The sequence below is a fragment of the Phoxinus phoxinus genome (genome assembly GCF_949152265.1).
Source record: "Phoxinus phoxinus genome assembly, chromosome: 14".
Lineage (NCBI taxonomy): Eukaryota > Metazoa > Chordata > Actinopteri > Cypriniformes > Leuciscidae > Phoxinus > Phoxinus phoxinus.
The window spans coordinates 30259172-30281202 of record NC_136889.1 but is presented as its reverse complement, the minus strand read 5'-3'; the positions used below and the strand labels follow the sequence as shown (position 1 = coordinate 30281202).

Below are 22031 nucleotides of genomic sequence, written 5' to 3'. Positions count from 1 at the left end.
AAGGAAAAGCAGCCAACAAGTGTGTCAATAAGAGTTTTCATTTAGCATTTTTTTTGCATTTTTTGTGATCAATACTTTCATTTCAGTATGTTGATGACTTCATTATTACTCGAACATAGCGGTTCTCAACCTTTAATACAACTATATTAAAGGCCTTTTAGCGTTTGTTTGGTTTTTAAAACTTATTTTAATCTGTGGGCGCTCAACTATAACTAAAACACTAATTAAACTGAAAAACTATATATATTCCAGATTTTGGAGCTTATTGTTCCTAGTTTTTAACCAATGGATTTACAAGACTCTTGTTTGTGATTAATTGGATAAGGATTATTTGATGAATAGAAAAAAAAAATAGAAAAGCTTTAGTAAACATTATCACTACCGTTCATAAGTTTGGGGTCAGTAAGAGGTTTTTTTTTTTTTTTTTGGAAAGAAATTACCGGTAATAATTTTATTCAGCAAGGAACCTTAAATTTATCAAAAGTGTCAAAATATTATATTGCAAAAGCTTTCCATTTCAGATAAATGCTGTTCTTTTGAACTTTCCATTCATCAAAGAATCCTGAAAAGAAATTCTACACAACTGCTTTCATCATTGATAATAATAATAATAATAATAATAAATGTTTCTTGAGCAGCAAATCTGCATTTTAGAGTGATTTCTGAAGGATCATGTGACATTGAAGACTGGAGTAATGATGCTGAAAATTCAGCTTTGATCATAGGACTAAATTACATTTTAAAATATATTCAAATAGAACAATTATTTTAAATTGTAAAAATATTTCACAACATTACTGTTTTTGCTGTATTTATATATATATATATATATATATATATATATATATATATATATATATATATATATAGACTGAATAGAAGCAAACGCAGCCAACAAGTGTGTCTAGGCAAAGAAGAAGCTTGAATATAAGAAATTTTTCATGTAGCATTTTTTCCACTGTGTGATCAATGCTTTCATTTCAATATTTTGATGACTTCATTATTACTCCAACATTCTCTATGGTTCTCAACCTTTAGGACAACAATATTAAAGGCCTCTTAGCGTTAGTTTGGTTTTCAAAACTTATTTTAATCCGTGGGCGCTCCAAAAAAACACAACTAAACTAAAACACTAATTAAACAGATTTGATTTATTTTATAAACTTATTGTTCCTACTTTTTACATGAACTTATATGACTCTTCCAGTTGTTTGTGATTAATTGGATAATGTTTTTAAAATATTTTTTGTCAATTTATCCACAATAAAGCTAGGCATATTAACTAGTAAAATATAGATTCATATATAGATTGTAAAATAATAAATATAGATATGTGAATAAAGACAAACTTTTCCAGGTCTTAGGACACCTCGCATATTATGGTTTTCAAAGACTATGGGAACACTGGTTTGTGGTTTTTCAAAGGAAACAACAAGTGAATCGAGGGGTCAATTAAAATACGTTTTGCATTATTTTAAATAATATAAATTCATCAAGGATCCATCGAAAGTCTGCCGAGCCCCCTGGTTGAGAACAACTTCTCTAACATGTAGAGAAATAAATAAATAAATAATAATAATGAGTAGTTCTGTCCAAATCTTTCACTGACAATTTGCAAGTAAAACAAGGAAAATTCTTCAGGATTTATAACTAAAAAAGCTTATTAAGGGGGAAATAAATTCTCCCGACATTAACCTCAGAGGAATGAGCCGTGATTGATGTGTGCTCTCTCTGTATAAAGAAAGGAAGCGCTCGGTTTAAACACCGCAAACAGACGGATATCAGCTTCTTCAGCGCTATAATTGGTTCCCTGTGGCAGCGTTTCACACACGGGGTGTAATAAAGGCCCATTTCACAACTACCTGCTCTGTTATTCCTCATGGAGTTACCATCTTAAAAACCCACCGCCAGGATACTGTCTGCTAATTTACAGTCCGGTGTCAATTACTTGAATGCGAAGAGTGTTTATATAATGCGAATCAAATCTCCTAATATAAATAAAGGGCTTTCCTATACAACCAGTGCCATAGTATTTAAAACAGGCAGTATTTGATGTAGAAACGCAGTTCTAGTGTATAGTGTGTGAGTGTTGTTGTTTATGTGCAGGAGACTCGTGTTCCCCAGTAAAGCTCCATAAGCCAGACATCATTTCTGTAATCTGACAGAAGACTTCGGTGAAAACTCAGCGCAGATCCTCCTCATGCAACTTTCAATTTTCAGCTCCAGTAGTTATCAATCCCGGCTCTGAAAACTCTAGCCCGAAACATGCCTCAAACACACACACACACACACAAAGCTCTGATATTGCACCTACATTCAGTTCCTCCAGCTTGTCGATAGTATTTTTGGCGTCCACGAGTTTATTTGTGAGCTCCACTATCTCTTGATCCATGGTTTTCTTGTCTCTTTCCACTTTACGGAGCTGTAAGGAGAAAAAGGACATTCATGTAAACTTAAATGTAAAAGGTCTCGTATCTTATAAAACTGTGGTAACCAAGTGGCCATTTTAGCCAACTTTTCCTTCAGTCCTAATATCATTGCTGACATGGCACCGGCTGCAAAGAAACAGTCATCCAAAGAGCCCAGGAATGAGCTGCATCCCATGAGAAAACAAAGACGGCAAGGAGTCATAATCACTCTGCTGAATCTCATGGGAAATAAGCATCACAGTCTCTCGACGTGTCGTCTCCTTTGAGTCTCCAATCTTTCTGTCCAATTTGGTCTATCTTTGAACAGTCAACTTTTGCTTCCAAACACAAGCTAGATTTTTTTCAATGTCGGACTATTTTTTTTTAACAATGTCGGAAACCAAACAGTTGATGGACCCCATTGACTTCCATTTGGGTGAACTATCCCATTAATGTTTGTTTTTTTGTCTCTTATGCTATATTGTGTATATAATAGGGGTGTAACGGTACACAGAAGTCACCGTTCGGTACATACCTCGGTTTTGGCATAGGTTTCAAAGGAGAAAAGTGAAGCACTCACTTCCTGATCGCCAGGCGAACTGCGCAGGCTCAAACTGAGCTTGACGACGTAGATGTGACGTGAGCAACCTGTCTGACAGCTGTCAGTCTTCTAGTAGCTGTGCCGAGAGAAATCTGAATCATTCCCTTCCGAATCTCGCAGAGACGAAGAGCGTGAGCATTAGCTGTCCATGAGCTAGCAGCAGGAGCAACTTTATGACTCTCTATGGGCTTCTGCCTTGACTTTATCAGACTTTATGCCTCCACATCCCCCCGACTGCTTGCGGTCTTCTCCGCCGGTCTATACGGTAATTTCTCAACTGTGTGACAGAGTCGAGTGGGTATGACGCAATCGTTAGCCTATTTTTACAAAAACGGCTTCTACGGGGCCATAACGTAAGATACAAGGTAATGGAGCCTTTTATAGATTGTCGTGTTTCTTTAGAAATAAATAATGGACAAATGGAGTCTTTAAACGCCTGAGATAAACGCCTCAGATGTAAAGTTATTCGCTGTCAGTGACGTCAAAATGGGAGTCAATGGGATGCTAACAGCAGGTGATGGCTTGATAGCCAATGGCGGCCCCCGGGGAAGCTTCGGTTTCCGGCGGATGGATTACCCCCTTGGGTTTTGGGGTCACGGTTCAATGAGAGTTTGGTACAACAGGAAATAGCAACAAATCCCCAACGTTAGGTTTCTTTTAATTTATTTTGAACATACACTTTGTTCCACTTAGCGGCATTCAGTCCTCCCTGAGGTACTTTCTACAGTACAGCCTCCTTTAGACTTAAAAGTTAAAGTTAGGGACTGCGGACGTAAATTAGCAATGTTGCTGTAATCTGGCTTGTTTACATTGTGTATTTTGTATAAATGTTCATTAACATGCTTTGTCCCCATCAAATAAAAACAAACTAAAAACTAAACAACTTCAAATACTCCGTCATTTATGGTAATAGAGATAAGAGTAGGACATGTAAAGGGTCTATTTTTATTTGTCCACACTCACAATAAAAACAAAACATTGTGCTTTTGTAAAATAAAGAAAACAAACAGGATACTTTCAGCCGTCATGGTTTCCTTTCCGTGAAGTTTGTTGAGCGCGTCACAAAAATGTATGCGTATAGGCCACTAGCAAGCTCTTGCATCTAAACTCTTGTTTTGGGTTGCTCACAGATCATCTCTTCTTCTTCTGCTCTTTTTCCTGTTGTGGCTGTTAGCAAACAGTGTTGCATTACCGCACGCGCGCCCTTCTGGATTATAGTGGTGACTCACTGTATTCGTCGCCTGAATGTATGCACCGATACACACCTAGTATATAACAGTTAGTAGTATATAACAAAGATGATTGTTATTCACTAATAATCTTCAGTTCTCATTGGTCTGGACTGGATCATGTGTTGCAGTTTATAAACACATAATGAAGAGCTTTTTTTCCCCGTAAAATCTAGTGCTGGGCAACGATTAATCGTATCCAAAATAAAAGTTTGTGTTTAAATAATATATGTGTGTGTTACTGTGTATGCTTATTTTGTATATATAAATACACACACATGCATGTATATATTTAAGAAAAATGTGTTATTTAAATATAATATAAATTATGTATAAATGTATATACATGCAAATATTTCTTAAATGTATACATGCATATGTGAGTATTTATGTATACAAAATAATTATACACAGTAACACACACATGTATTATGTGTAAACAAACAGTTTTATTTTGAAAAAATTAATTAATCGCGATTAATCGTTGCCCAGCACTAGTACAATCACATCATATTCCTTCAGATGACTTGGAGCTTGTTGTACACGTCATATGCAATATTTTGATGGTCACTATGAGCTGTTGTTGAAGATTTACTTTTAAGTTTCATGGAAAGAATAACATCATCGAGCTTGCAGGAACGAGAATGTACTTTCAACATGCATCGGACTAGTGTTGTCAAAAGACCAGGTACTTCGGTACCATTTCGGTACTAAAAAAATGAAATGGTTACGGTACCAGCTTTTCTTAAGTAACGTTACCTACCGGTGGTACCGAAGTATCGGGTTAATCCGGTTCTTGACGCGCTGTCCGAAAGGTGCACAGTTGCGTCCTCTTCATAAACACACTGAGACATGGCGACCGGCGGCGCTACTAATGCGGTGGCTCTGAATCTACTTGTTGACCAGAGAGGAGGAAAGAGCCGTTCACAGCGCGTTTTTTTGCGCGTACAAATTCGTTTTCCAGGCGCGCCTCTGTTCATGGTTGCATAGCAACGGCAGACGCAACGGGAGAGCACGCGCTTGTGGAGAGGAGAAAGCGGTGCAAACTGCGCTCTCCATGATGACGAGGAAGTATCATCAAATAATTAATTGATTTCTAGCCCTTGCATTAGCTTTACTACTAGATATATTCATTGAGATGAGAAATAAAAAGCCGCCCTGTACAGCGATGATCAGCTGTTCGGCCGAGCTTTCCATGTTGTTACGGAAAGGCCGCTGGTTTTTGTCACATGACCTGTTGAGATGCATTGAAGTGCATCTCACTGAATGTATTGTATCTAGTTTAAAAGGCCTTTTAAATATGAACGCAGTTTTGGATTAAATAAAAAGACAGTCAAATAAAACACGTTTTATCTCCTGTTTAGTTGGTAACACTACAATAAGATACCATTCATTAACATTACTTAATGCCTTAACATCAACACATTGAGTGAACAATATATTTTTACAACATTAATGTATGTTTGTGAATGTTATTTAATACAAACACTTGATTGTTCATGAACAGATAAAACTTTTGATTTTAAAAATGTATTAGTATAGGCTACATTTTTAAATTACCCCAAGGAGAATAATTGCTTCAGTGTATAACTATTGTTAGGTCATTTTATCTAATGTTGTCTAACAAATGGATGTACACTTTAATATATGCAAATTTAATCTAAATTAGCTTTGGTACCGAAATTGGTACCGAGAACCGTGGATTTTCACAGGTATCGGCACCGAATACTGAAATTTTGGTACCGTGACAACACTACATCGGACAGACAGTGAAGGGACTTGAAGGAGAACGCCATAGCAATATACACTTACACACCTAAAACGTCTTCTGTCGGACTTCCGTGTTTTTCTAATTGAGGATGAGTGTTGTCTGAGGACACTACACTCCTGCTGCGATGGCAAAGTCACAAATGTCTTCGTGCTAAAACGACTGAACAAAAGCTCTTCAGAGAACTTTAAAGAGAACACACTTAGCAGAAGCGTCGCTACTTAAGACACACTTCAGTCCTGTCGGCTCTTGGATTAAGTGGAGACAGAGACACGGAGGAAAAGTAGAGAGAAACTGTGACCCTTAATCGGGAGCTTGGCATGTTCATAACAAAGCAATTATCTGTATAGTCACCGTTTGACGGAAGCGGACAATGTGGACCAATAAAAGAGAGTTGAGGGAAGCCGTTCAGCATGATGCAGTCCACGAGTAACTAAGGCAATGAAACAGCCAGTCTAAAGCACAGCACATCTGACAGTTACGGGAGACAGGGACAGAAAGTGTTGTATCAGTTTAACAGCTGCATTCACACCATCCAAAGCTGTAGTCAAGTGGTCAAAATGCCAACTAAGTGTCAACAGAGAGCTTCAGGTTTTCATAATTGACTAAGAAAACATCCTTAATTTAGGAAATATATATGCATGTTTAATATAATATGCATGTTTGGTTCAGCCTATAAGCAAAGACATGGGTTACTTACAATTTATTTTGAATCATAATGTTATTTTGACAAACATCGCTGCAAAATTCTCACGTGCAGCTATAAAGAGAATATTGTTCATTAACAATAAGGACTATTTTCCGCTGACAGCCCATGTATGTGAGCAAACAGTGAGGATCCAAAAGTAAAAATCCCATTCATTTTCTCCATCCAGAAATCACATTTTAGCTGTAAATGTTTCAAGACGAGAACAATTTTACGGGGGAAGTACTACACTACCCATATCCTAAAGATTACAACAACATTTCTGAAAAAAAAACAAAAAAAAAACATAGGGCCTTATTGTACATTAAAATGCAATACAAACTTAAAAAATTAAAGTTTTATGAATTTAATTGATTAGGCATGCTTTTTGATTATGGTAATACAATTTAATTAAACCATTAAATTATTACAAATTATTAATGCAATTATTCAGAATCCAGAACATTTCATAATCTGAAAACACTAAAACACCTATTTCATAGGTCACTAAAAATGCAATTCTTTGTTAAACTTTTAATAAATGATTGTTAAACTGTATGAGTTTCATTATTTCAATTACCGGTATGCATTTTGATTACTAAAATTAAAAAGGAATCCAGAAAAATAAAAACGGGAAAAATGAAAATAAATAAATAAATAAAATAAAACTGAATCTGGGAAAAAATAAAACTGATTTCATAAAGCCCTATTTATGGGATGAGTGGGTCAATAAGTTTGGTTTCTTTTCTGCCACTACCTTTTTTTTTTTTTACTTTTTTTTTTTACTTTTTTTTTTACAAAAAGTGAGATTCAGTTAGGAGCCGGATGGTTTGGTCAAAGACTACAAAATGGACTTTATGCACAGATGCACTACTTCCAGAACTTTAGCCAGCTCCTTTGTTTCCTGTCTGCCATTATTGGACAAACTGATTAATCCAGGTGTGTCTGATTATTGTTGTTGGTCAGGCACACCTGGATTAATCAGTTTGTCCAATAATGGCAGACAGGAAACAAAGGAGCTGGCTAAAGTTCTGGAAGTAGTGCAGCTGTGCATAAAGCCCATTTGTTACTGAACTGTTTCTTTAAATGCCGGAGGAGAAAATTAACAGGAAAAACACTTCCGGTGTCAACAAGGCTGAACGCGTGTGTGCGGCCGCTGGTCCAGAACGCTTCATAATGACCTTCTGGAAGCGATGCCGTTGCTCACCGATAGCCTTTCCATCTCGCAGTGCCCTTAAAGAGCTTAACATATGATTTGTAATCCACAGCTTTTCTTACAGTGTTCTCCAAGTTGTGCATTTTAACCACTGAGTGAAACATTTGGACTGCTGCATGTATCCCAGAATCCCCCTGCGCACATGCACATGGCCACATCTACACCCAGCCGTCTACTGCAGGGAGAAAGGAGAGGAGACAGGAAAGAGATGCAATGACTCATGGGAATGGGATCCACAGAGATACTTATTAGGAGAACAGAGACTGACGGAAGGAAATGGATAAATAGAAAGAATGAGAACGCAACTGCATAGACCCAAGTTTGACTGATGGCAGCCTGAGGATGATGAAGATGAAGATGATGATGGTGGTGAAATACCCGAGTCACAAGGCAGCATGAGGGGAGAGGAAAGGAGGAAAGAAAGGAAGAGAAAGATTTAATATTGTGTTTATTCTTGTATTTTTATTAACCTGTATGTCTGCAAATATAAGATGGTGAGCAAATGGGAGAAAGACAAGTACAGACAAGAAAAAAGGAAAAAGATAGAAATTATCCATGAGAAAGACACATTATATATGCACACTAAATCACCACGTTGTCATCAGTTATAAATTAGTATCCTGTAATTGAAATAAAGCTAAAATAAAACAAAAAATATATTAGAAGAAAACATTTTAATTAAATTTGTGAAATGTTCACTTGCCATCTAAACAAAATACGTTGAAATTGAAGTCCTAAAAGTATTACTACTAACTAAAACTGAAATAAACATAAATAAAAGCTAAATAGAAATATAAAAAAAAACGGTAACAATTTACATTAGGTTTCATATGTTAACATTAGATAACACAAACAAACATCGAAAACTATATTTATTAATTTTAGTTAATGGACAGATCAACATATACTAACACATTAAAATCAAAAGTTGTATCTGTTAATATTATTTACTAGACTTGAGCTTTCAAGAACAATGGACAGTTGTATTTTTATTAACTAACATTAACAAAGATCAATAAATACTGTATCAAATATATTGCTTTGTCAGTTAACATTAATGCATTAACAAAAACTAATAAAAACAACAAAAGCACATAAAATTTGTAAAACTTAAATGAAAACTAAAAAAAATCATATATATGAATATATATATATATACATACATGCATACATACACACACACACACACCGGTAGACATATATATTTATACATATATAGCCTATTATTACGTGTGTGTGCGTGTATATATACAATATATATATATATATAACCACCGATATATATAACCACTCCAGCTGAGACAATATTCACAATGTAGAAGAACAAAAACAAAATGTGCACTTCAATGCAAACAAAAGTTCAATCATAGTAAAAATTCGTTTCAATCATTGAATACGCTGTATTAACCAATCAGCAACCAAGAGCAGATCTATTTTATAATGCTCTTTCTGAAATGACATATATAAATGATCATTGCTGCGTGTGTCTGGGGGGATGAGCTGATGTCCTGAGAGCACCTGTGCTGAACAGGTCGATGGGATAATCCCGTCCTGCCAGAGATTACGGAGCAGAACACCACCTGTCCCACCTGTGATTGACAAAGCCTTGTGCAGAGCTCACCACGCAGAACGGAGGAAATGAAAATACATGCCGTCCTTACACACGCGCGGAGCCATCAGACGTGATTAACAGCGAGCGGATCATTCGGGACTCTTCCAGCCGTGCTCAATTACTAGAGATCATTGTGCAGACCACCTAAGAGAGACCAAAGACTCCTAAAATAACTTATCATAGATGCATGTTTGATTCAATTTTCATTTGAGCGATACTGGAAAAGGGCAGCGTCGAGGGGACATTTAGATTCATATCGGCTTAAATAAAATATGAAATCCAACTGCAGTTTCCCAAGATATTTTAATAAATGCATCTCACTGAACACATGACGCACTCTTTCTGTGATGCGCAATCACATTTAAATAATCTTTATATCGCATTCATCCTAATTGAATCACATTGTCGGACGACGACTGCAGTTTTTGACGGTTATTATGATGTATTATGAAGATCCAGTGGGAATTGTTTTATTCTCTATGAAGGGAAAGAGGCTTAGGGACAAATTTGTACATTTATTCAATCTTTAGCTTTTGATGTTATTCTTTTTTTTCTCTCTCTCTCTCTCGATTGTTCTCTGAAAAGTACTTTGTCTTTGTCTGTGTTTGGTAGAGCTCTAAAAGCACAGCACATTTTCAGCCAAACAAAGCTTTTATAGCAAAATAATAATAATGCAAAACACGCCGAGTTCTGTCTGATCCATAAATAAATTGGACATTTAACAGCAATGCTTAAAAATCTTTAATCCACTTAGAGGAATAATCAAAAAAAAAAAAATGTATTGTCATGTTGATCATATTTTTTGTACATTTAAAGGTAGTCAAAGTCAGAATTGTCTAAAAAAAACTTTTATTCAAATTTGTTTAAACTGTCTTTATATACCAATACATAATTAAAATGCAAGTACTCTGAAATAGAGAGTATAAAAAACTGAGTGACTCTAGTGTATTTAATCTTCAATAAACACAGCTCATTAATTCCATTCACTCCCACCTAAAAACGGGAGCGCGACTGCGCGCACGTGGACCGAGCCAGTAATAGCGGCGGTAGTCATGGCGACGGAGAGTGACAGTCGCACAAGCCAATCACTTGTTTCGTCCTGGTAGGAATTAATGAGCTATGTTTTTTGAAGATTAAATACACTATAGTCACTCAATTTTTATACTCTCTTTTTCAAAGTACTTACATTTTAATTATGTATTGTATATAAAGACAGTTTAAACCAATTTGAAAAAAAGTTCTTTAGACAATTCTTACCTACACAACCTTTAAGGTGAATTTTAAAATAATTGGTATATGAAAAAGTATTATACACCTGAAATAAAGGTTTTTAAAGTTCCATGAAGAACCTTTACCATCCATAGAAACTTTCCATTGCACAAAGGGTTCTTTATAGTGGAAACATGTTCTTCACACTATGAAATATGGTTCTCTTAAGAACTGCCAAAAATGTTTCTTCTATGACATTGCTGCGAAACCCCCGTTTAGATCCCTTATTTTTTTAAGGGTTAGTTCACCCAAAAATGAAAATTCTGTCATTAATTACTCGACCTCATGTCGTTCTAAACCCGTAAAACTAAATTAAATCTGTTCATCATAAAAGCGATTGTGTCTCTTCAGAAAATTTGGACTAAACCGCTCAATTCATATGAATTATTTTTACGATCTCTTTATGAACTTTTTAAAGCGTCAAAGTGGTAGTTGCGTAGCTGTCAATGGAGGGACAGAAAGCTCTCAGATTCCATCAAAAAACATCTTCATTTGTGTTACGAAGATGAACGAAAGTGTTACGGATTTGGAAAGAATCCGTACTAAAGGCACTCGTTACTAAAGATTTTAATAACTTCATAGCCGCGCCCTGGCAACCACTTAGGGCCCCCTAGCAACCATAAAACAACATTTACAAGCCAAATGATTGACTCATAATTTATGAGATGATATTCAAAGACTAGTTGACAGTCTAAGCATGCCCTAGCAACCATATAAAGTAGCCTAGCAACCATACAAACACATGAATAAGCCATATCTCACCACCAAATGAGTGCCGTACTAAAGGCACTCGTTACTAAAGATTTTAAGTACTCTATAAAAACTCCATAGTAACCATCTGTGACAACTACCAACCACCAAGTAACGCCATAGCAACCACCAAAAATACCTTAGCAACCGCACTGAACTGCCTAGCAACCACCTAGAAACGCCCTAGCAACCACCCATAAAACCTTAGCAACTGCCTAGCAACCACCCAGAACACCCTCGCAACCACCCAGAATACCTTAGCAACTGCCTAGAAACCACCCAGAAAACCTTAGTAACCACCTACCTTAGCAATCACATGTTCTTCAGGAAATGTACATTCTAGTCTGAGTAATTAATCACAGAATCTTCATTTTTGGGTGCAATATTCCATAAAAAATAAGAATTGTCACTTTTCATGGCGACACTGCAATGAAATGAAAGCAGTGGGAAGAAACAAGGCCAGTGTCTATGATCATCCATGGCTTGATTATTTGCCTATCACAGCTCCTCTATGAAAGCACGATACAACAAAAACATTCAGAAAGAGTTAAAAGGGAGTCAGATTTGGCAAGTAAACAAAACTCAGTGGGCTTGTAGCAGGACTATGGGATGAATATAGTATCAAAATTATTAACAAGTGCAATACACACAAAACATGTGCAAAGTTCAAACTTGAATGAATGTATAGACATTTTTACAAATAGAGACATTTTTGTGAATACAAATGTTTTCTTTTGTATTAGTGTATCATAATTTGCGCATGCAACAAAGATGATGTGCATGTGTGGATCAGGTGACACGCGTGCATTCATTGACGTCTTTTCTGAGTCAATCTCATTCGATTCATTTGGATTTTGAGACTTTCTTTTCGCCAGTTTAGCCTTGAACGATCCACACACTGTCTGAGAAAACCTGCTACCACTAGATGGCAGTAGTCCGATAAAACAGACAACAACCGTTTTTAGCACCAAATTTAGTACACAATATAGGCCTACATTTAAAGCATAGGCCTACTTTGTAGAGGCAAGCAGATTAAATCAGATTATGAACAACACCCATAGAAAACCATTATAAAACGCTTAACGTGCAATAGCGGCATTGCATGTTCAATAAGGTGTATAAGCTACTGAGTTTTATTATCATTATTGTACTGCATTAACGTTAAGCGTTTTCTTTATAATAGGGTCTATGGGAGGAAAAATATATACAGACAAGAGCCTATATGAATTAATAAAAGCTCATTATCAAGATCATCAACATTATCAAGTTCATGGATAATTGTGCTTGCACGTGTTAATCATTTTGATACTATATTTATCCCATACAGGACTGCAACAATTTAAATCACAATGCAAGAATGATGGTGTTTTTATCTCGAGAGCGAATCGAAGCAACACAATCACTGATGCTTGTTTTCCAACAACAATTTTCCCAGTGGAAAATGAACTTCCAGCATGCATGAGTGGCATGAGGAATACTGTTACTAGTTTGTTAATCCCTGGAGAATGAAGCAAAGTAAAAGGTTCCTCAATTATGGTTCATAATACTTGTGACAAACTGACTGAGCGTGGCGTCATTAGGGCACTCGAAACAATTAAATGGCAATTAAACACATCAGTGTTTAAGATAAAGGGCTTTGGAAAGCGAAAGTGAAGTGGAGTGTAAAGGTTACCAGGGCGTGAAGTTTCTCCTCCAGGTCTTGATTTGCTCTCTGAGACGCCGTGTAGCTGTTCTGCAGTCTGTAAGGGGAACACAAAACAAGTGTGTGTCACTGTCAGGGTATAAAGCTATATTCTGATGTTATATGATATATCCTGGTATGGTGTGGGATTGATATGGATATGTGGGTATTGACATCAAAGGTCACAGGAAACTGTACAGGTTTTCTCTGCCGTGCTGGGAAACGTTACCGCATGTCCCTTCACATATGAGATAACGTTACATCTCTCTGATGTACACTAGAGCTCGCCTCAGCTGAAGGTGAAGGCAAGCCGAAGAACACATTCACAAGTTATTGCAATAATAAGACCTCATATTTCACCACAGAGTTGTCAGAGAGTGTGTCTGATGTTGAAGTCATCAAATCCTCAAGTGGTCAGAAGAGGAAAAGGAGAAGCACTTAAAAGACATTTTCATCACAAAAAAGCCATTAAGCTTATTCTCTGCGCAAGTGTTTTGAACCAAAAAGTGACAGATTTTGTGTTGCATGAAATATATTGCAAATAAAAAGACAAGGCGTTATTTTTTTTATTTCAGTACTTCCAACCCATATACAACAGTATCTGGTATAGAACGAATGCCAAAAATGTTTGTTTGTTTTACCTCACACACTTATGAATGTGCATATATATTAGGGGTGTAACGTTACACAGAAGTCACGGTTCAGTATGTACCTCGGTTTTGGGGTCACGGTTTGATACGAGTGGACTTCCACAACACAAATCAGCACAATGCCAAATGACTGTCTCTTTATAACAGCAGACACAACTGACAATACTGTTATACAGATTAGAGTAATTATAAGAAATTGTAAAGGGTCTATTTTTATTTGTGTACACTAACTATTAACTACGACTATTGATAGTAAGGTAGGATTCATGGATGTAGAAAATGATCATGCAGAATAAGGAATGCTAATAAACAACTAGTTAATAGTGAGAATTGGATCCTAAACTGAAGTGTGACCAAAACAAAACATTGTGCTTTTGTAAAATAAAGAAAACAAACAGGATACTGTACTTTCTGCCGTCCTGGTTTCCTTTCCGTGAAGCTTATTGAGCGCGTCACAAAAATGAATTGAAACTCTGCGTATAGGCCACTAGCAAGGTCTTGTGTGTCATCTGAACGCTTGTTTTGGGTTGGTTGGTCACAGATCATCTCTTCTTCTTCTGCTCTTTTTTCTATTGCGGCTGTTAGCAAACAATTACCGCGCGCCCTTCTGGATTGTAGCATGAATCGCTTGTGTCTCACTGTATTCGTCATCTGACTTTTTTTTTTGTCCAAACATAAAATGCTTAATGAAAATGTCACAGCTCGACCTTCCGGTGAAACTCTTCTCTCTGGTGATATATGCCGCTTAAACCCGGCCCCTTTATTACAATTGACTGCAAGCTTGCATTCATTTTTGAGTGCAACAGCCACATTCCACACTCAAAATCAAATCAACTTCAACAACCAATGGATAAAAAAAAAAAAAAAAAAGGGGTTGGACTTTTTTCTTTTTCAAAAATCCATCACACTTGGATGTATGTCACAATACAAAAGAAAAGAAATGTCACTACTTCGGTTTCATCTCAACTTTAAAGATGCTTAAAGCTACACTGTGTATGAATTACTCCCATCTAGCGGTGAAATTGTATATGACTACCAACTGAATATTACTTTCTAGCCCCTCCCATTCCGAGGCCGTTTGACTCCTATGGTGGCCGTATTATTTCAAATCTGCCGGCAGTCGCGAGTAATCTCCCCTCGCATTCGTCATGGTGTCACTGAGTGTAAAAACACGAAAGGCGAAGCTTGAATTCCCAGGTATGTCCCTCTTTGGCTAATGTATTTTCAAGATGGAGGCGCAACATGGCTTCCGCCATTCGAGTAGCTCACCTGTATGTATTAAAAATGGCAGATTCTACGCTTACGAGAATACTTAGTTGGTAGAAGTAATTATACATTAATGAGCACATATAATTTTGAAAGAACAAAATGTTTTTTGCTAAGAATCAACTTAAAAAAAATACACAGTGTAGCTTTAAGCAAAAAGCAGAAACTGTTCACTGTGCCCAAATTTGTCCAAAAGTGTTCATCGTTCAATTCTTAGTGAAATAAATACAACATCAGAGCATTTTTTTCATACTACTCATTTCACATTGTACTTTTTGGATACTATATAGTAGAGATGTCCACGTTTATGTGAAAACTAAATGGGATATTTAACCCAAAGTGGGTGTTTCTACTCTCCTGACCGCTCTTTTCCATATAACTGAAATGATTAGACATTCTGATGTTATGCTACTACTCTTTTTTTTTTCATCAATTTGAAGCTCGGCAGACCCAACCCTTTTCATTCTATGGAGAAGAGCAGCCAGGATATCCTCCATAAACTTATGTTTTGTGCTTTAAGGAAGAGAGAAAGTTTTATATGAACCATTTACACTATTTTTTTCAAAGGTTGAGGGGTATTAAAGACCAAAGCTCCAAGAAATGAGCGGTGGGCTACATGGGGTGATGTCGATACCTTTTGATAGTATATCTTCATTGAATCAACACTGAGACTTGGCACAAGGCTCAAAGGCTTCTGTTCATAAAACTCTTTGTAGGAAACATCAATTCAAACACAAAATTTATGCTTACAAAAGGTCATCTGGCCTGCATGCCACATTTTCTCCAAGCTCTGCCTTTCAGTTTACAGCGGAAACCAAGGTCTCAATCACTCTTTCCCTCTTATGGATCAATACAGCTTCACTGCCTGGCAGATCATAGGGGACTTTCACTGTCTCGCTTCATAACAATTAGAAAGTAATCAATTCATTTTTAGCAAGCTGTGGTGATTTGCCCTGAGCGCAGTCATAAACTCTAGCTGCAGACGGCCGGTGCTGATGAAATGCAAAATGTGCGCAATTACGGTTGCTTGATGACCGCTCTGAATCACAGAGGAGGGGAAGCTAAATAAATTTGGTAAAAAACACAAAATAAATGGGTAACTGAGTAAACAAACAAACATCTATATAACAGTAGCTCTCAGAGCACCCAGCACCAGGTGCAAATCGCCACAGCGCATGTGACAATGTTACAGCGTTAGATCAGAGATCGCATTCAAACGCCCACGCTGCAGAATCACGAACCAATTACGATCCAATTAGGCTATTATCTGCGGAGAGCTGGCATGCAGGGTTCGGATGTGGCAGGCGAGGAAATGGAGCAGCAAATGTGAGCACCGCACTTTTTTGATGGAAGGAATGCTGGGTAATTCAATCTCTCTGCCGTCTGAAAGCATATAAGCCGGAGATGCATCCTGATTGGAGATAAAGTGGCATGATTGCAGCCAAATTACACACCGACTCAATCACAAAGCACTGCACTCAGACCATCAGGGGCATATCAGGCCGATATAAGATTAAATAATCAGAATCTGCACTCAGACCTGCTGTTCTTAAACTGAACTGATAACAAGGTGTCCGAACAAGGTGCGAAGTGACGTTTAGTGCGAGTCTGTGTCACTTTTCGACTAATAATTTGGTTAATGACTGATATCGTTGCTAACTTACTCATAGTTACTGTAGTAGAATGTCTAAAGTGGACTAATGTGCCAGACGTGCTTTGTAGGGTAGGAACCTGGGTGTGCTCTTTGATACCAATCTTTCAATTGAAAGCAACAACGTTTCTAGTATCTGTAAAACCGCATTCTTCCATCTTAAAAATATATCTAAATTACGTCATATGCTCTCATTGATAAATGCGGAACAATAAGTTCAAGCGTTAATGATATCAAGGCTAGATTATTGTAATGCTCTACTGGGTGGTTGCCCTGCACGCATAATAAACAAACTACAGCTGGTCCAATACACAGTAGCTAGAGTTCTTACCAGAACCAGGAAGTATGACCATATTATCAGCCTGGTTCTGTCAACACTGCATTGTCTCCCTATTAAACATTGTATACATTTAAAAATAATGCTGATTACTTACAAATCACTAAATGGTTTAGCTCAACAGTACTTGAGCGAGCTCTTAACGCATTATAGTCCTTCACGTCTACTGCGATCTCAAAATTCCCGCCAGTTGATAATACCTAGAATATCAAAATCGACTGCTGGCGGTAGATCATTTTCCTATTTAGCACCAAAACTTTGGAACAGTCTTCCTAACATTGTCTGGGAACCAGACACATGGCGAATGGCGTCTACGCTAATATTAGTCTCTCTGTTTTGCCGCAGTATCCAGATCTGATGAAGGACCTGTGCCTGGACACGACGACAATAATTTGTTGAGGTCAATTTGTAGAGAAAGACTACACGCCTGCGCACATATATATTCAAACGTGCATATAGACTAAACACGTAAAACGCCATCTGCGTTTTCACAGATTCACGTTTTTGAAGTTTGCGCGGAGATGGTAACTTTTTTTTACGCCTGCACCTGCGTTGTTGAGCCACCAGGCACTGTTTTCGAGCAAATGAGCGGCCGGATCGCATTAAGGGTTTTCTGTTAGAACGGTGTTTTATTAACTAAGTTAATAACTATTGATCTTTGCAAGGGAAGTGAATCAATCAAAACTAACTTTAGCTGGAAAATAACTATTCTAGAGCTGCTGTAAAGCCAAAACAATCTCTGTTAAGGTGCGTGCACACTACAAGCGACTTTGTCGCTGCAGGTCGCCAGTGGCTGGCGGTGCGGTTGCTAGTGGGCGTTCCCGCTACTGGTTGCCTAGTAATGTTTGTGAGTGACATTCACGGATGTTTCTCCATGTTGTAGACAATAAATCCGTTTTCTTGCCACTACAAACAAACATTTTGGAAGGAAAATTCTAAATATAAATGGAATCAGTACATAACATGCATAATATTAAAGATGAACGAGAAACTGTGAGTGCTTTTTGCCATCGCGGCTATTTAACTGCAGCAAACTGGCAAATACCGGTCTATATTGGGTCCACGAAACCAATCAGGCTCTGAGTCAGTGCTGTGAATACCACTGTATGCACACGGAGATATATCACAACTTATAGCACAGTTTCTGACTGCTAAAATTAGCTTCTCGTTCAACTTGCCTCTGTCAGAGAGTGACGGATGATCACGCGTGCTCCACTGACTTCACTCCTATTGGTTGTCGCTCCCGAAAGTCGCTCTTCATTTGCATAAAGTTAAACACATCTCAACTTTGTCGCGTCGCCAGACACGCCCCATCAGGTCGCCAACGGCCGCGATCGCGCGTGTCGCCGGAAAACGCCCGCTCCCCATTGAAATGAATGGTAACGTGTCGCTTTGTCGCTTGTAGTGTGCACGCACCTTCACTTTACTTTATCACTGTAAAGCTGCTTTGAAACAATCTATATTGTTAAAAGCGCTATATAAATGAAGGTGACTTGACTTAGTTGCATACCTTGTTGTTTGGTGGCATCACCACCAAAACGTAATAAATGATTAAAATAAAACAGCTTTTTTTTTTTTTTTTTGACTCATGTATAGTAGTAACCTTGCGTTTAAATAAATAAGGTTATGACACCAACATTTTAGATATCAGTGACATTTCACAATTTTTTTATTCTAATTTTGATAACACAGCAAAAGCTATGAGCCAAACTATTATAAATTTCAAGCATTATTAAGGACTAGTGTTGCCAAAATATTGATATTTCAATATATTGATACTGAAATATCTGAAACTGTTCTAATACTCCCATATTGCAGTATCGATACACCGATGTGCGTTCTCACTTTCTCTTCTCTCTGAGGGCGAATTGACACACACCCGCCTCCTTGCACTCACTCATCTCATTCGCTACGGTTGAATAGTGCTTGTATTGCGCATCATTTTAGTCATTCCCATAAGTTGCCCGTTCACACCAAAAGCGCGTGCATTACTGATATATTTAAGTAGCGTTCTCAAACAGCTCATGCGTACCATATTAACCTTTTCTTATTGTGCGTAAAAAAGTTACGAGAAAATGCATGTTGTGTACAGTGTTGGGAATAACGGCGCTATAAATAAACGGCGTTACTAACGGCGTTATATTTTTCAGTAACGAGTAATCTAACTAATTACTGTTTCCTCCATTACAACGCAGTTACCGCTACTGACAAAAAATGTGCCGTTACTATAATTGAGTTCACTGAAGCGGTTTTCGTCCGATCGGGCTCTCTCTCTCCGCTATAGGAACTACAAACTTTTTCTCTGGTGTGTGTGTGTGCGTGTTTCGAGGCGCCGGACTAGACAAAAGCGAGGAACGTCGTCAGCGCGCGAGAGAGACCGAATAATATAGTTTTTCATCTGCAACGTTTTAATTAGTTTACATGGTTATAATATAAAATAACCTGCAGGGAACGTTCCCAGAAAACATCTTTGATTGACCAGTTGTGAAGACGTGCGGCAAACACGACTAGAATTTAGCTTAAATAACCTCTGATGATGACGTTCTCTGTAGGTTATAAAAAACAAACCCCACAATATTCTATTCTATTATTATTTATGTTTTTACATTGTTCAGTGTTATATTGAGAACATATTTTATATTTGTTATATTGAGAATATATTTTAGTTCAATTGTTTACTTTTGTGAGGAAGAAAATACTTAAGGCTAGCCTATGTCTACCAGTTGTAATGGTTTTATCATGTTAATTTGCACTACAAAGAGAGTATGTGTATGTATATTTTTTACTACTATTTATTTATTTTTGGTACATTTCTTAAGAAGCTTTTTTTTTTTTTTTTGGCCAGTCGTGAAATATTAAAAGTTCTAAACCATCTATTGTGTTTTGTTGTTTCACTATAGAAATGATAATATTTTAATATTTAATGTTTCTCACATTGTCCGACAGCAACATTAAAACTAGCGTAGATTAAGTGTACAATGTTTTATAATAATAATTTGTTCTATTTAGTGACCATTTCATTCATTTAACATATTTAATATTGGGGGTATCCAACCTATTTCACATAGCTTATTTTAAAAAAAAATTCTCTAAGTAACGCAATACTGTAGTTACTTTCTCTGGTAATTAGTTACTTTTGTAATGATATAACTCAGTTACTAACTCAGTTACTTTTTGTGAGAAGTAACTAGTAACTATAACTAATTACTTTTTTTAAGTAACTTACCCAACACTGGTTGTGTAACAGTATATTGAATAAAATAAGCTCTTAAAGTGACAGCAGCCTAATAAACCTGCTGCAGAAGACAGAGAAAATCACTTGCTGCTCTTGACTGAATAACATTTGTAACTTTAATTGAGAGCATTAATATGCATTTAATTTTTTACAATGAAAACTATCCAGTTTTATTTTACATTTGATTACTTTCTTACCTGAATATACTATTAGACCCTATATGAAAAACTTAAAGCCATGTTTATTTCACTTGTCTCTTCATTCTATTGTATTCATTTGTGATATTGTTTGCAATTTATTTGTTCTTATTTTATTAATGACTGTTTACTTGTCTTTTTTGTGTAAATGTAGTTCAATGATTCAAATTAAGTCTCCCAGTGCTGTGCATAAACTATTGCAACAAAATTACCCAAATTCTCAAACAATTATGAGATAATAACAGATTATCTGTATGGCGGTATCTATGGCAGTTTTTCCCATAGTATCGAAAGTGGTGTCGAATATAGATATTTTTCAAGATCCTGAGAAGCAAACAATTTTTTCATAAGTAGCGAAATGCTGAACATTCATGTTAGTGTGAACAGGCCTTAAAAAATGTAAATATGTTCTTGCCCATAATTAGTGCACACTATTCCAAAGAAAAAAAGTTTGTCTTCATAATCATCCTTCAAAATCTAGTGTTTTGTACTATATTTGACCATTGTTCACACAGAAATCAGCCGGTCTGCATGTCAGAAGCCACAGTCTTGCCAATTAAAACAGTTACACAGTAACAGAGATGAACTGGCCAATACAGTGGCACTGAATCCTCACACAAATACTGCAAAACAGCCGGACAGCGAGCTTGTGCTCATTAAAATCAGGCACTGTTCTCCTTTACCTGTAATGAAAGTAACACATTACAGTCACTTACGGGTCTCAAATGCAGTCCTTAATTAGCCAGCAAAAACTCAAGGCATCCGTCAGACAATAGAGCTGTTTGGTTGCCTGTAAAACCTTTTTTTTATTTTCTGTAAGACTACGCTGTCAGGCACAATGTGTTTTGTTAACGGTACAACAGAGCAACATTTGTTGAGCCAATTTAATTAACATTGTAGCAATAACTCAAACCACATTCCAAAAAAAATAATCTGGTAACCACTTAAACAAATAAAACAATTCACAATTACACTGCTGTATATTCAGATAGAATAACCAAGAGTTGAGTAGAGTTGAATTAGGAACAGTTTCTAGAAAATGTTGCACCAAATGACTTTCATGCTGTTTGGCTCCGTTAATAATATTCATGTATTATACGAGTTGTGAACTTGCTGTCTGAAATGTGAGAAAAAGTCCTGAAAGAATTGTTAATTGAGTCATTATGTGGAATTGGAACAAAAAAAAAAACCCATTGTGATTCGCCTTGTGCGAGGCGGGAACGGTGTTGCCCTTCGAAATCCCACATGACAACAAAGGAGGTTCTCCAGATGTTCTTTATGTGGTTAACATCTAGGTAAGTTTGCAGTCCACTCGTCCTCCCTGACCAGCATGCTTTGCATTGCCAAACCTGCTGCTCTTTGTAGTGACCCTGCAGGGGTCCTGTAACTCTACAGCCGCCGGTCAGTGGATTCAAGTGATGCCTGCCAGCTTCATACAACTACAAAGAGTTCATTAATTTGGCTGCTTTGATCATA

At 37.0% G+C, this 22031-nt stretch overlaps 2 protein-coding genes across 4 annotated transcripts in view; one reads left to right on the top strand and one right to left on the bottom strand.

Annotated features, from left to right (window-relative positions):
- dlk2 (delta-like 2 homolog) overlaps positions 1–22031 on the top strand; it is a 528840-nt gene that overhangs the window by 338850 nt on the left and 167959 nt on the right. The gene's annotated exons all lie outside the window — the stretch shown is intronic.
- Positions 1–22031, bottom strand: part of tjap1 (tight junction associated protein 1 (peripheral)) — a 121768-nt gene that overhangs the window by 11746 nt on the left and 87991 nt on the right. For all 3 annotated transcript variants that reach the window (XM_079634635.1, XM_079634636.1, XM_079634637.1), the window contains 2 exons: positions 13211–13277; positions 2315–2422 (listed from right to left, as the gene is read on the bottom strand). In XM_079634635.1, coding sequence (XP_079490761.1) covers positions 2315–2422; positions 13211–13277 — 175 coding nt within the window. The remainder of the gene's footprint in view (positions 1–2314; positions 2423–13210; positions 13278–22031) is intronic.